Source organism: Chelonus insularis, unplaced genomic scaffold (assembly GCF_013357705.1).
Source record: "Chelonus insularis isolate UGA/USDA-ARS -01 unplaced genomic scaffold, ASM1335770v1 scaffold_714_pilon, whole genome shotgun sequence".
Classification (NCBI taxonomy): Eukaryota; Metazoa; Arthropoda; class Insecta; order Hymenoptera; family Braconidae; genus Chelonus; species Chelonus insularis.
The window spans coordinates 1,574,576-1,589,101 of record NW_023276795.1 but is presented as its reverse complement, the minus strand read 5'-3'; the positions used below and the strand labels follow the sequence as shown (position 1 = coordinate 1,589,101).

Here is a 14,526-nt window from a genome sequence, read left to right as displayed (position 1 = left end):
TTATCTAAATAAATAGTGATTCAAAGTTGAGTGATTACGTTTATTTTACTGCCAGTGCCAAGGATCAACCAATTTTATCGTGGAATATAATAGAAATAATAAAATAGCGGTCATTAAATGTTTTTGAAGTAAAGTAATGAAAAAATTACTAACAAGTTAAAGAGAAAGTTTTTTCTTACCTGAATTCATTTTTTTATAATATTATTTTTAATTTAATCTTCTTTTAACTCTTTATATTATATTTATTCGTTTACTTTTGGGATGCACTTATTTACTGGCCTACTTATCTTATAAAAGAAAAATTATTATTTAAATATTGTTCCTGAAGCAGAAGAATAAATTAATTTTTAAGAAGAATGCACATCAAAATTTTTCATTACTTGGAGAATTGAAACTTTTACAGTGCTTGAACGTATTTATTATTTACTGAATAAATATTAATTAAGGAAGTAATGAATTGACGATAAATAAAATTATCAAATTATAATTAAGAAATATTATGACAATTTATTTGCTTTTTCATTCAATAATTCGACTAGAAATTTTAATCTTATATCTACAAGAATATGATTTACTTTGAAATATCATAAAAAATGTAATTGATAAATAATTGTAAAAAATTGATCATTAAAAGTCACAAAATTTTATCGCATTCTTAAATATATTACTGAAATTATGCAAAAATGATTGATTGTAGATTGTAGATACTGAAGTGTTTCAAGCCAATGTTTGAAAAAACTTTCACAAAGGAGAAGCAAGTTTATGGTGATGACTTTTTTCTTTATTTAAAATTCAACAACATCGTCGTCTTTTCTGTTTATAGGATCTCCTCGTAGTAAAGCTATTATCATACTAAAATAAAAATATAATAAAGTTAATCTTTGAAAAATAATTTTTTAATTAAGAAATGGAAGAAAAAGGGTACTTACCAGTAAAGATAAATGAAAAAGAAGATAAGGTAATATCCAAGGTATATCATGCAGTCTCGCGTGTGTTTTTTTAGTTGGCCGCTATTATGAATTTCTGTAGGATCAAAAACACCCAAGTTGCCTTGAGGAATTGTGAAAAATTCATAACATAGCCACAGGCTCATTGGTAGGTTTACTAAAGCTAGATTCCATTGCCCATGGAGCAATAGTAAAAGATTTAACAGAGTATGTGCCACAATCTTTGGTACAACCCACTAGAAAAAATAAAAATATTCATTATAAAATTGAATTGACAACATAAGTTACAAATAAACTTAAAATGTAAATCAATACGTAAAATAATTATACTGTATTAAAAAAAATGTTTAGCATTTATTTAAACTTTATACTCAATAATATAAAAAAAAAATTTGTAAATAAATGGGTAGAAAATTCAAAGCATGTTTAAGTATCAATTACCGAATTTAATCTTGAACAACATTCTTGGGCATTCAGATAATCACATTCGAGATCAGACAGTGCAATGACCTAAATCACTATTGAGGAAAATAACATTATACATTTTAAATTTAAAATAAAAAAGAATTTTATGGTAAAAATATATAGCATTATATTTGTCTATTCAAATTCTGCGCGCCTCACTGATACCAACGTAAAAGAAATAACTCTTTAGATGTGTGGACTAGAATTCCGATTAACTAGCAATAAAAAATAATATTTATTATTTTGGGAAAAAAAGGAATTTTTTGTTTCGATAAATTTTTGTTGATTCAACTTTTGATAAATAGTATAAGAAAGGATACAAAATACACTAAAACAAAGAGTATAGCGCCTGTATCTAAGAGTGAAAAAGCAAATAAAAGCGGCTCCGAAAGAAAACTCATGGTAGCGGTATTCAATAAAAATATTTATAACACGTCATTCAATTGATTACACTATCATTCACCAAGCTTATATAATTACTTTTGATGTCATAATCTTTTATTTGAATGATTTATTCATTACAAGTCAAAATTTGATACAACAAAACGTGAACGCAATCAAAATGTACCGACTGTCGAGGCTCTAATTAATTTATACCAACCTGAACATTCTATTTTTTCCTAGGTTTGTTGTGACTTTGAACGTGTAATTAGTTTGGTAGCAACTCATAACAAGTGTAATGTCAAGGATAAAGTGTTTACAAAAATAATATTCACAGAAAAATGTTTCGAGACGGTCCAAAAATTGTTATTGAAGATAATGAAGCACCATCAGCTCCATTTGTTCCTTATATTTGGATGGAAGATTTGTTGGAAAAGCTGAAAATATTAAATTATGAGAATGAATTTGTTCAGGAGTTAAAAATGAAACCTATTAACAGGTAAATTATTATTAATTTGGGGCTTAATAATATTTTCTATCATTTTTCGTAATTGTAAATACTTGATTTTATTGTTTACAGACATTATTTTGCAATTCCTACAAACCCTGGGGAGCAATTTTATTTGTTTTCATCTATGGCTGCTTGGTTAATAAGAAAAGCTGGAAAAACGTTTGATCCACCTCAGGAATCTGATGACCCTAATGTTACAATATCATTAATTATAGATCGTTTAAAAGAATTCGGAGTTCCGGTGGAATTCTCTCCTAATAAATTGAAGCAAGGTGCTGGAGAACGAGCTGTCTTTGTGTTAGATAATTTAGCAGACCAAGCTCTCAAAGCTTCCAAATTTAAATGGAAAAAGTAATTTAATCGATAATTAAATTTTTTTTTAAATTCGTGCATCAAAGAGAATGAATAATTTATTAATATAATAAATTACGAATTTTTAGAGTAGAAATCCCTCCAGATGAGCCAGAACAAGAGCCAGAAATAGATGATGATGATGCAGAGTTGATTTTAGAGAAGGTTGAAGAAGAAATGATGGCAGACTGTGATGAAGAAGATGATGATATTTTACATATTGATGATATTACTAAACTTTATGGAAAAACTATGGTAAAAAATTTTTTTTCTTCGTAATTTTTATAATAATTTGATAGATATACTATTAATAATATTATTTAATATTAGGAAGATGTCCAGAAGCCTGATAACTTTCTGGAATCTCAAACTGATGCTGAAGAATGGAAGTTGGAGTTAGAAAGAGTATTACCCCAACTAAAAGTCACTATAAAAACAGGTAATGATATGTATAATGTTATTTGATTTTGATTGTTCTAAAAAAAAATTTCTTTTATGTTATATCATACATTATTAATGAATTTTTTCTGATAGATCCTAGGGACTGGAGGGCTCACTTAGAGCAAATGAAACAATTTAAAGCCAATATTGCAACTGGTTTAAATGGAACAAAAAATCAATTAGAAAAACTACATACTGATATCGAAAATACATTAGAGAAAGTGAAGATGCGAGAAATGTACCTGAATAATCAATTAGAACCTGCATTAAATGAATTTAGAAATATCCAAGTAATAATTTTCACGACGATAAAGACATGTTATTTAAACGTGATTCATCTTTATTTCGAATGTGTCATAAAATGTTTATATCATTTTGCTTTTAGGAAGAGTTATCAAAAATAAAGGAACATTACCGAGATGTCAGTGGAGGCGTTACTGAACGGACACGGACATTAAATAAATTGTCCGAAGAACTGGAGCAAGTGAAGAAAGAAATGGATGAAAGAGGATCCAGTATGACTGATGGAAGTAAGTATATAAAAATATAAAATACAACTGAAGAAAAATGATTAATCATACAATAAGATCAATAGTCCATTGTTGTCAATTTCATTAAATCACTAAAGATTTTTATTTAAATAATTCATGTAGATTAACACATCATAAAAATTTAATCCATTCAATGTAACTATTTATTCAATCAATTTTTTATCTTATCTTAAAATATTCCTTTGTTCAACATCAATTTTCATGAAATTTCAATATATCCATATTTTTAGCTCCCCTTGTTAACATCAAGAAGACGATCAATAAACTGAAAACGGAAATTTCCGAAATGAACGTTCGAATTGGGGTCCTAGAGTACAGTTTAATGTGTACGAGACTCAGGGACAGTAACCAAATGCAGGAAGATATGATGAACAGTTCAACTAATTTATTAGTATTACAATAAATGTTAGTCTTTATATTTAATTAAATGATTGAAACTCAACCGTCCATTTAAAAATAATGATAATATATAGTATTTAATATAATATTTAATATAAGTATTTATTGTAATAATAAACTACGCTAATTGGCGTAAGTATTAAAGTTGATACAATTTAATCGAATGTTCTATTTCTGATTTTTCGATTAAAGCATCTACTGTACTTTCCAACTAAACTAAAAAAAAAAAAAAATGAACTATAACTGTATGTTTTGTTGTTTTTACAATTTAAAACATTGACTCGAAAATTTTTTAGTAGAAAAAAACTCGTAATTTAAAAATTCTTTCATTCATCCATATATTCACTTTAATGACACGATGTCATTAAATGCAAAAATCATGCAGCTCTATCTCTACATATTCAAAAGCTTCACTCTAGCTCGCTGTTGTTGGTTGTATTTCGAAGGGTTATAAATCACTTTCTGTTTTTTAGGACTATAGCTGTTGTGTCAACACTTCTAAGTTTTTGTAGTTATTAAATTCAATATAATAGAGAACCTCGATTTTACATTTTTGAAAATAAAATCTATTAATTTCGAATGAATAGTGTTATTGATAAGTTTCATTGATAGTCCAGTCAATGTGCAGCAGAAAACAGGGTTAATAAAAAATTCCGGGACACAAGTCGGGACCGGGCTCATTTTATAGAGAAAAATGCGCTGAATTTAATGAACTAATTCCCAGCCAAAAACGACAGCCGCGTCATATTTTTTTTTATTTAAAAATTATTTATGTAATATCTCGTAAATAAGGCAAAAATTAGGCATACTTGACTGAAAAAATATTTTTTTTTATCACGCAAATTTATCGGCATTTCGATCGCTTTGGGCCGTATCAAAAAAAAAGATCCAGGACCTTTTGAAATATAATTAATATTTTTTATTAAATATACATATTCACTCTAATGACGAGATGTCATTAAAGTCATACAGCTTTATCTCTACATATTCAAAAGCTACACTCTAGCTCACTGTTGATTATATTGTGTTGTCTAAAATTACATTCTTGCTTCATTTTTGAAGCGTTGTAATTAAAAAAAACCTAGTAAGACTAAACAAAAAAAAATTAATTGTTGACAATGTTTTTGGGTTGAAGAATAAATTTATTTACATTTCAAATTGTCAGATATTTTTGGTTAAAATCATCATAGAGTTGCATGAATTAACATTTATATCAGCTCAAAAAATAATTTATAATTTGAAATGAAATTCTCCTAATTTTATGCTATTATTGCTTTCATCAACGCAGTTTATTGTTCAAAACTAATAACTTTATTTTACATTAAAATTGAATCATCCTCAAGCATCACAGCTTTTTACATGTGTGTATTGATGAATTTAAGTAATAAAATAAAAAAAAAAAGTTTTATGAGATAAATATAGTGGAATTGTTTTTTTATTTTCCATCTGATTCATTTCTCTTTCCCCCACTTTACATCTTGTGTATGAAACTCAGCAATGAATAAACATGTGAAAGAATATTTATCCAAACCAGTCTTCACGACTCAACTGGTCGTTGCAACGGGCCTTTCCGAATCTACCAGTTATTCTTATCAAATCAAATACAAGTGCAAAAAGTGAAAATGATGTGATCAGTACATTGACCGATTGCATAGACAATATATCAATAAATGCTCCGATAATCTTCATACTGAGTGATTTAATTCGAGTGCAATTTTGACGGTTGTTTTTTATAAGTAGTAAGTATTTGAAAATGATAAAATTTTGCATATAATCAATTAACTAATTTTAAATTATACTAATTATCTGAAAAATTGCATTTCAAATATATTTCTTAATATTAAACATAAAAACATTACATTGTAATAAAAACTAGTAATTACAACAGTCTTTTACCATTTTCTTCAAATTAGAAAGTGAGAAAATCATTCACTATAAATATCCTCTCCACTTTCTCTTAAATTGCTGTTCGATAGGCATAATCACTCTAGCTGCAAATAACAAATATTGGCCAATGTAAAGGATTCTCTGATTCATACATTGGTACTATCATACTTTTTTAATTCATTTATAAATTATTTTGCCTTACTTTGTTATTTATACTCATTACTCATCAGTCATCATGTTGCACATTTCCGATTAACTACAACTAATTAAAAAAAAACCAAGACTTGACGAATAACATTAACTATTGTAATATCAGTTAGCTAACACTTAGTCATACTTGATGTCTTTTGTCTCTGGTCAGAAAAAAAATATTGTGTAAATATTTTACATAATTGATAGAAAAAATATAAATTACATAGTTAATTTTCTTAAACTAATTTTGATTAATCAGGTTATAGAACATTAAAGAAAATTAAGTCTTTGTAGAGTTCAACTAGCACTTATGAAATAATCGACCCTTTGACTCTAAAATTACTTGAGTTGCAATAATAAAATAATAATGATAACATAAATTATGATCTTTGAAATAGAATAAATTATTTCAAAAACTGGTATTCAATATTTATATAAACATCATTATTCTCCAGAACACATAAACTTTGAATAATATTGATTTTTAATAATTATTGGCTAATGAATTCGAGATAAAGTTGACTAAGAAGTGATATCAACTTTATTAATAATTTTTTTTAATTATCACAAAACACCCACCAACGATTCTTATTATAACAATATGACGCGGCTGATTTTTTTGACTGGGAATTAGTTCATTAAATTCAGCGCATTTTTCTCTATTAAATGAACCCGGTCCCGACTTGTGCCACGAAATTTCGTATTTAAAATGCACATTGACTGAACTGAGCATTAAACTAGTTTGATACTCATTTAGAAAATTATTATCATAATGATATAGAAAATAATAACAATAATTATAAATTAATTATCATTTTACATTCATACAACTGATTAATCATCAATATAATCTATTCGCAAAAAGTCACACACGTTAATAAAATGAACTTTAGTCAACTCTCGATTACTTACTGATACTTATGACAAGTTCTTCTGATGAATATCATAATTGTTAAACAATCTTTCATTTAGCATATCTACGATATAACATCAGTCTAAGTCTAGTAATCAATAATTTAAGATGTAATCGATTTTTATAAAAACTTAGTGGTAGTTTGTAATAAAAAAAGATTTAATAAAAATAAACTTAATCAGATTATCACTAATTAAATAAGCACATCTGATAAAAATCAAGTATCATAGAAACGATAAAAAATTTGTTTTAATTTAATAAAAAGTGTCTGCTGACATGACATACAAACACGTCCATAGTTCAATTTGATAATCGAATTTCTCACAATTCCTGAATTTCGTTGATTGACAGTGATGATACGGGCAATATGGAGATGAAGAATAAAAATAATCATAAATCTTCTGATCTTATACCAATGCAGTGAGATTTGAATAGATAATTAATAATACAAATTCATTATTCTTTCCTATCAAGTTCATCATTTGCATGTTTTTATTATTATTTTTTTTTAATATTGTAACTTTTTTCAATATATTTATGTTTTTTTCCGACATCAAATTAATTCTGTCCAGCCTGCAAAGATTTTTTGCATTTTTTTTTTCCAACAAATACCTCTCATAAAATCTATGAATTTATTTTCAAGCTTTTTATAAACATGAATGTAGAAAATTGTTTCATAACAGTGCTATTTTCTCCTACATCAATGCCAAAAATAGAATTAATTAAAACATAGCTGCATCAAACTAACAATTTCCTTTTTACATAAATCTATAAATTTATATAATCAACAAGAATTTATAGTATAGAATGTTAAAATTTGAGAAATTTTAATTTGTTATGCAAAAAATAGTTTGTAACTTATCGTTATCGTAGTAATATTAACCTTTCTTCAATTTGCACTTCATACGTAAATTTGAGGAACTGCAATGTTGATTGTTTAGAATTGAAACGTTTATTTTATCACGTAAAAGTACATTATCTACCGGGCTTGGACAGCTACTAGTAATAATATTTGAAAGTCGCCAACAAATATTTGATAAGAGAATTTAATCATTATTATCATCAACAACAAACTTACAAATTTATAAGGTCCTATCTAATTTCTTTACTCCACTTCTGCTTTACAACATAACTTGACTCATTTAAATAAGTGCTTTGAAATTATTTGTACCTAGAAAGTTAAGTTCTGAAGTTGAAGCTAGTCAAAAACCATTGCTAAATAAAATGAGTAATCAGTTATTGCCAAATGATGTGAGGCCAAGAGCAGCGAATTTTACAAATAAAAATATTGTGATACAACGGTAAGATTTTTTAAAAATTTACAAATTGATTTAAAAAAAATTCCTAATTTATATAAATAAATGCAATCTTACAATAAATTGAAAAAAAAAAAATAATATTAGATTATTATCTTAATAAAAATAAATCTTATAGTATTATTGGTTTGAATTTTCTTTCACAAATAAATAAAGAAAAATTTATTTTTTCCTCTGTTCAATGTAAAAAGTTTTGTTTTCTTTATTTTGTCGTGATGTCAGCAAAAATTTTGATCAGAGACTACACTAAGAAAAACTAAAGTAATAATTCAAAATGTATCGTTATTGAGTTAAAATCATTTTTATAAATAATTTTTATACAAGAAAAATATATGACGTTGTACAGAAGTCAAGGTCTATTTTGAATCATATTTTAATTTATCTAGATATCAAATAGACTAGATACTATTTTATCTGTAGATGAAAATTTGCGGTAGGTCTGTAAGATGTAGCTATGAAATATATAGGCCTGAATTTAAATACTAGTTTCTCCATAAATTTTTATAATTATATATTCTAAGTTTTATCTAATTTGTCATTAATATCCAATAACCAAGTTGACATGGTGATATCAGTATTAGATGAAAATATAACCACTACATGTCAGTCAGTCAAATAGTCATGCAACAACACTGCTCGATGAGCTTACACATACAATTTCGAAGTAATTTTGTGCTAAAAATGGTATTTGCTAGTGTTATCTTCGTGAGAAGATGATTGCCATATCATTTGGAGTAATCATAGCAGAAATTAATTACTGTGATATGATTGTTATTCCGTTGAGTTAAGAGAATATCTATTCTAACCCCAAATTATAGTAAAAATGTCATTAGAATCATTGGTTTCTAATGACTTGCAAGATGTTGACAGTCCACAAATGTAAGATATGTTTGAATTTTATTTAATTAAGATATTTTTAATTAAGTTCATTAAACCAGCTGTTGTAGGGTACTTACAGCTGGTGATGCTATGTTCATATGAGCTGAAAAGTCAATAAAACAGTACATAACAACCTTGAAATAATAAAAATAATTTTTTTGTTTCAGACAAACTCCCCCAAAAATGGGGGTTTCTAAAATTACGCTGGGAATTATTTTTGGCATTGCAACAATTGCAATTATTACTGGTGTAGCTGTAGGATTTTATTGGAGTTCGATATTCGATAGAATACTTCGACATGTAAGTTTATAAATTTATATTTTATGTTATATTATTTACTGTTTAATAATCATAAAAAATACCAGCTTTTTTATCAATATATGATAAATTAATCATCGCTGTGTCATCAATTCATAATTGCTATTTTTACAGGAGCTTATATTATCTCCAACTTCACAAAGTTATTTATTATGGGAGAAAACGCCAATTCCTATGTATCTAAAAGTTTATTTATTTAATTGGACAAATCCTCATGACTTTAAAAATCCAGAATCAAAACCGCATTTTAATGAATTAGGGCCTTATGTTTTCCAGTAAGTCACTTATTTGATTTAATTGTATCCAATGTATTTCAACTATTTTTTTTACTTGAAACAATGAATGATTTATTTCTTTCAGAGAAATAGATTATAAAGTGAATCAAATATGGAATGATAATGAAACTGTCACATTCCAACAGAAAAGAATTTGGATTTTTCAGGAATCCATGTCAAATGGAACTCTAAATGACCGTGTGACTAATTTAAATCCTATAGCTGCAGTAAGTTGTTAATTGAAAAAAATTTTATTATTTAATAGTTGTCTCATACATTTATTATTATTTTTCATATCTTCACAGTCAGTAGGATACCAAATGAGATATAAATCAGAATTTATTCAACGAATGGTTAATATTGCATTAGAGATGTTCAATGAAAGTACAACAATAACCAAATCTGTTCGAGAAGTATTATTTGATGGCTATGAAGATAAATTCTTAGAAGTTGCTACTAAATTAAATCTTACAACTGTCCCATATACCAGATTCGGTTGGTTCTATGCTGTAGGTATTTCATAAATAATTAAATTATTTACAGTCATTGTCATTGAGAAATGAATATAATTTTATAAACTATGGTTTTCTGAATAAATGCGAATAATTTATTTATGTTATTGCAGCGAAATGGATCGGACTTTAACGATGGAACTTTTAATGTACGGACAGGATTATCAACTCTTACTAGTACTGGAATTCTTCAAGAATGGAACTACAGTAACAAATCTAAATATTTTCCTGGTCAATGTGGCCATATTAATGGCACATTAGGTGACTTATGGCCTGTTCTTCCTGATAATGCTACTGTACCTGTTTTTGCACCGGATGTTTGCACATTACTTAATTTAGAGTATCATAATACGTCTGAACATAATGGTTTAATCGGTAAAAAATTTATTTCTACATCAAGAATGTTCGATAATGGTACGAAAGTACCATCTCGAGCTTGTTATTGCCAAGGTGTAGAATGTCAACCAAGTGGAACATTAAATGTATCAAGTTGTAAATTCAATGCACCTGCATTTGTCAGTCTACCTCATTTTAATCTTGCCGATGAAAGTTATATAAATGCAGTAACTGGTTTAAAACCAGATCAAGAAAAACACCAGTTCTATATGGTTGTACAACCGGTAAATATAATTTTAATTAATTTAATAAATTTTTTAAATAATAATGTTTCTAAGAATTAATAAATTTCTTTAGGATGTTGGTGTTCCACTTCAAGTGAGAGCCCGATTGCAATTAAATTTACTAGTTCAGCCAAGCAAAGTTATCAAGTAATTAATTGAAAACAATTGTAAAATTATTCAAATTAAAAGTAAAATGAACCAAAATTAATGACATTTTTTGATTACAGAATATTCAAGAAAATACCTCGTGTATATATGCCTATATTGTGGTTTTCTCAGGAGGCAGATTTAACGCCAGAATACACGAAACAAATTCAATTTATTTTAACTCTTCCAACGTTAGGTGAAGTTACTTTTTATGGAATTGCCAGTATAGGCCTATTATTATCGTTCATTGGATTTTTACTTTGTCTTCGGGGATGGAAAAAGGCTGACGATGCTCAAAGATTAATTTCAAAAAGGGAAGAAACTGGTGTTCCTCCAAATTAATTAGACAAAGCTAAGAGAATATTTAATTACTTGATTCTAATGTTCGAAAATCATTACTTGAACAAGTAGTTCTGTTTATAGTTATCGTTGTCGAAATGTTAAACCATTTTAATGAAGTTGAGGACTTATGATATCCTTAAGTAAAGTACAAGAAATTTAGGGGACAGAATTATTAGTAATTCTAATGTTATCCTAATCAAAAATTAGCCAAGTATGGTGATATAAAAGTGCCTCACAATTGGATTAAGAAAAAAATTCTTTATAAAGTATTACTAAACTGCTTTCCAATTTTTCGAAAGGATTGACAGATGGTGTAATGACGATATTACTTTAACGAAATATTTTTAAATATTGATATTGAAAAAATGATAGGGACAAAAATTGAATTATTTTTCTCAAATGCTGGTAATCTCGTACAAACATCAGTGAATTTACTTAATAGACTCAGTCTAATTTTGTTACGCAAATAAAATTTTTTTTGAATAATTTTTATTTGAGCAAGAAATTCAAGTGAATAATAGCTGCACACGTTTTTTAATGTTTATCATTAAATGAATATTTATACACATGTTGTGTAAATTTTGCAAAGTAAAGCATGACAATCGTCCCAATATTTTATGAACAAATATGAAAATTGTAAATAACAAAAATTAAAATAGATTTTATTGTTTTAAAGATTTAAATAGATACTACGTGCATGTTATTCACAGCAGGACTGAAAGGAAATAGTTAGATAGTTTATAACAATAATATTCTTGTTCTTGACTAGTGTAAATATTTTTAATATAAAAAATATTTATAAGAAAAAAAATCAAATCATTAAATGATTCAAAATAAATTGTTAAATTATTAAAAATTTTAGCTCAATAAAATTAACTAAATTAAAAAATTCAATTCTATGTGAAATTGTCTTATTATGGACAAAATATTTTTACAGCATTTGGTATTAACTTAAGTTTCATTGGCTTTAATTCAAATTCTTCATTGTCGATAGAAAAGTACTGTTGATCATCCTGTAATTAAAAGACATACCTTATTAAATAATCACAAACAAGATTAATCCAATTACTTACCGAATTATCTGACATAGTAGGCATCAACTCTAAATCTTTAGCCTCAAATGTCTTCTGTACAAGGGTTATATAACCTTTATTCCTTCTCCATCCTTCTTTGACGAAATCTAAATAACTTATATTTTCAGGACCTAAATGAATTTTTTTGTATTATTAATAATTGATCGTAATTAAGTTAATAATGAATGTACTGATGTTAAAATAAAAATCCAGTGATTAATTAAATATTGGACTATCTTTCATGCAGTATATATTTATATGTACCAAGTTTTAATTTCATTGCTGGTAGATTTTCCGCTAAAGAATGTTCTACATTTCTAGTTACTATACTCAATTCAGTAGCTGTTATTGGAACTTCGTGATATTTATTACAATTTTCATTTTTTATTCTACTGTAATCTGGCTCATTTGAGTAACTCTTTATTCTGGGAATAAATACATGCCACCATCGTTTATCAGAACTTTCATTGAATTGAGATTTATTATAACAATTGGAACAACCCTGACATGGGTCTGAATATCGGATGTTAGCGTTACAATCCCAGTTTATATTTTTCTTTTTATAGCCATTAAAAATATAAGTCACATAACTGAAAAAATTTTTAATAATATATTTTTTAACATTAATTTACGATTGCTAGTAAGGGTAAAAAAATTAATACATTAAGATAATGTCATATTAATGTTAATAGCATAAAAATAAAGATAAACTGTACCTTTTCAAACTTCCCCAATACCAATATTTACTTTGTCGAGCTTCTACATCTCGCCAGGCACCCCATTGAATTGTGTTTGTTGCGTAAATTGGTTTGATAAGATTTTCAGGATCTTGCTGATACAAGAGAAAGCTTAGTAATTATTTTTTATCAAAATATCTCTGAATTATATCAATTTATCTGATTTATTAAAATATTCCTACCACAAGTGGTTCTACTTTAACAACATCAATTAATTTCGTTGACCCTCTTATAGCTGCCATCGTTGCATCGATCATTTGACGTACATGATTAAGATCATCATATTTATCAACAAATATTGAGTTAGCTAATTTATTTAATTCTCCAAGAGGTAATATTCCAATAGGAATGTTCTTTATGTTTGATAAATTTCCATCATATCTTCTTATAAGACCTGTAACAACATCTAAAACTGTACCATCTCCTCCAGCAACTAGAAAAGCATCAGCTGGAATTTCTAATTTTTCAACTAAAGATCTAGCATGGCCCTCTTGTTCAGTATAAATTATTGTCACTGCAATTCCGGCTAAATGCAATAAAGGTTCACAAAACTCTTGAAATAGCTTTTTACACTTTCTGCAAAAATAATAAAAAATCATTGAAATTTACCAAGTAATTAATATACTTGTATCATATAATATCTACGTATTCACCTCTTTTTTGCAATAGGATTTAAAATAACTACAAGGTGTTGTGGATGTTTCGTTGTAGGTAGTGGTTCATCACCAAATTTTACAACTTCTTGACAATAAGCTCTCATTAACGAATTGGTTCTAATTTAAATGATATATAAATGAACATAAATTAATGTACAAATTAATATAAATTACAAATTAATAAAACTGTTTCTTACTGATATTTTTCAGATGCATATGAAACACCATAAGTAACAGCTGCAACACCAACTAAGGATTTCTTCCAATTATTTCTGATTGTTGTCACTATTTTCACAATACGAGACATTCTTGCTTATGTCAAAAAAAATTAAAACATCAGTAAATGATTGTTCAAAACACCTGTATGCTTAGAAACCATACTTATTTGCACGTAATTGAGGTTATGTTGATGTGATTCTACCGAAAGAGAATCCATGAGGGTAAAACTTTGTTGGTGATGAAAACATTTTTATTCTATAAATGTAAATGTTTGAAGGAATTAATTCTGGGTCATATTATTTTTAATTATTTAAACATACAAGAATGTATAAATTTTTTAAAATTTTATATTTTATCGCTCAGTGTTAATAACGAATACATACACTTTTTTATC

General features: G+C 26.9%; 4 protein-coding genes across 8 annotated transcripts; 2 read left to right on the top strand and 2 right to left on the bottom strand.

The window, feature by feature from the left end:
• Nucleotides 1-780: 780 nt before the first annotated feature.
• cnir (cornichon-like protein) lies at nucleotides 781-1,997 on the bottom strand. The gene is made up of 4 exons (XM_035094789.1): nucleotides 1,733-1,997; nucleotides 1,389-1,457; nucleotides 930-1,183; nucleotides 781-852 (listed from the first exon to the last, which is right to left on the bottom strand). Exons 1-4 carry the CDS (start codon nucleotides 1,811-1,813, stop codon nucleotides 786-788), a joined length of 471 nt encoding a protein of 156 aa, XP_034950680.1. The 5' UTR covers nucleotides 1,814-1,997; the 3' UTR covers nucleotides 781-785.
• IFT57 (intraflagellar transport 57) lies at nucleotides 1,618-4,172 on the top strand. The gene is made up of 8 exons (XM_035094788.1): nucleotides 1,618-1,814; nucleotides 2,037-2,292; nucleotides 2,374-2,655; nucleotides 2,745-2,910; nucleotides 2,986-3,094; nucleotides 3,190-3,386; nucleotides 3,482-3,626; nucleotides 3,878-4,172. Exons 2-8 carry the CDS (start codon nucleotides 2,135-2,137, stop codon nucleotides 4,048-4,050), a joined length of 1,230 nt encoding a protein of 409 aa, XP_034950679.1. The 5' UTR covers nucleotides 1,618-1,814; nucleotides 2,037-2,134; the 3' UTR covers nucleotides 4,051-4,172.
• A 1,391-nt stretch (nucleotides 4,173-5,563) lies between these two features.
• Nucleotides 5,564-12,745, top strand: LOC118073868 (protein croquemort-like). 4 transcript variants are annotated; one of them, XM_035094632.1, is made up of 9 exons: nucleotides 5,564-5,785; nucleotides 8,214-8,339; nucleotides 9,401-9,533; nucleotides 9,666-9,826; nucleotides 9,912-10,053; nucleotides 10,132-10,335; nucleotides 10,452-10,958; nucleotides 11,032-11,105; nucleotides 11,186-12,745. In XM_035094632.1, the coding sequence occupies exons 2-9, from the start codon at nucleotides 8,263-8,265 to the stop codon at nucleotides 11,445-11,447; spliced, it is 1,560 nt and encodes a 519-aa protein (XP_034950523.1). In that variant the 5' UTR covers nucleotides 5,564-5,785; nucleotides 8,214-8,262; the 3' UTR covers nucleotides 11,448-12,745. The 4 variants fall into 4 exon arrangements, with proteins under 4 accessions (XP_034950523.1, XP_034950526.1, XP_034950522.1 ...); XM_035094631.1 differs by lacking the exon at nucleotides 5,564-5,785 and adding an exon at nucleotides 7,234-7,458; XM_035094635.1 differs by lacking the exon at nucleotides 8,214-8,339.
• On the bottom strand, nucleotides 12,323-14,500 carry Mulk (acylglycerol kinase-like protein Mulk). 2 transcript variants are annotated; one of them, XM_035094637.1, is made up of 8 exons: nucleotides 14,295-14,500; nucleotides 14,111-14,221; nucleotides 13,911-14,030; nucleotides 13,440-13,833; nucleotides 13,237-13,352; nucleotides 12,785-13,110; nucleotides 12,521-12,651; nucleotides 12,323-12,460 (listed from the first exon to the last, which is right to left on the bottom strand). In XM_035094637.1, the coding sequence occupies exons 2-8, from the start codon at nucleotides 14,218-14,220 to the stop codon at nucleotides 12,362-12,364; spliced, it is 1,296 nt and encodes a 431-aa protein (XP_034950528.1). In that variant the 5' UTR covers nucleotide 14,221; nucleotides 14,295-14,500; the 3' UTR covers nucleotides 12,323-12,361. The 2 variants fall into 2 exon arrangements, with proteins under 2 accessions (XP_034950528.1, XP_034950527.1); XM_035094636.1 differs by having other exon boundaries at nucleotides 14,111-14,500.
• Between the last annotated feature and the right edge of the window lie 26 nt (nucleotides 14,501-14,526).

Bases quoted from the DNA above. Each gene is read 5' to 3' on its own strand.
- cnir (XM_035094789.1), bottom strand. From the start codon at position 1,813: ATGAGTTTTCTTTCGGAGCCGCTTTTATTTGCTTTTTCACTCTTAGAT. The intron at 1,184-1,388 runs GTAATTGATACT...TATTTTTTCTAG, and splicing joins GTTGTTCAAGATTAAATTCG to TGGGTTGTACCAAAGATTGT. The intron at 853-929 runs GTAAGTACCCTT...TTTTTATTTTAG, and splicing joins TTTTTCATTTATCTTTACTG to TATGATAATAGCTTTACTAC.
- IFT57 (XM_035094788.1), top strand. From the start codon at position 2,135: ATGTTTCGAGACGGTCCAAAAATTGTTATTGAAGATAATGAAGCACCA. The intron at 2,293-2,373 runs GTAAATTATTAT...TATTGTTTACAG, and splicing joins AAAATGAAACCTATTAACAG to ACATTATTTTGCAATTCCTA. The intron at 3,387-3,481 runs GTAATAATTTTC...TTTTGCTTTTAG, and splicing joins ATGAATTTAGAAATATCCAA to GAAGAGTTATCAAAAATAAA.
- LOC118073868 (XM_035094631.1), top strand. From the start codon at position 7,406: ATGGAGATGAAGAATAAAAATAATCATAAATCTTCTGATCTTATACCA. The intron at 7,459-8,213 runs GTGAGATTTGAA...ATTTGTACCTAG, and splicing joins TCTGATCTTATACCAATGCA to AAAGTTAAGTTCTGAAGTTG. The intron at 10,336-10,451 runs GTAGGTATTTCA...ATGTTATTGCAG, and splicing joins GATTCGGTTGGTTCTATGCT to CGAAATGGATCGGACTTTAA.
- Mulk (XM_035094636.1), bottom strand. From the start codon at position 14,220: ATGTCTCGTATTGTGAAAATAGTGACAACAATCAGAAATAATTGGAAG. The intron at 13,111-13,236 runs GTACAGTTTATC...AAATTTTTTCAG, and splicing joins TATTGGGGAAGTTTGAAAAG to TTATGTGACTTATATTTTTA. The intron at 12,652-12,784 runs GTACATATAAAT...AAATTCATTTAG, and splicing joins AGCAATGAAATTAAAACTTG to GTCCTGAAAATATAAGTTAT.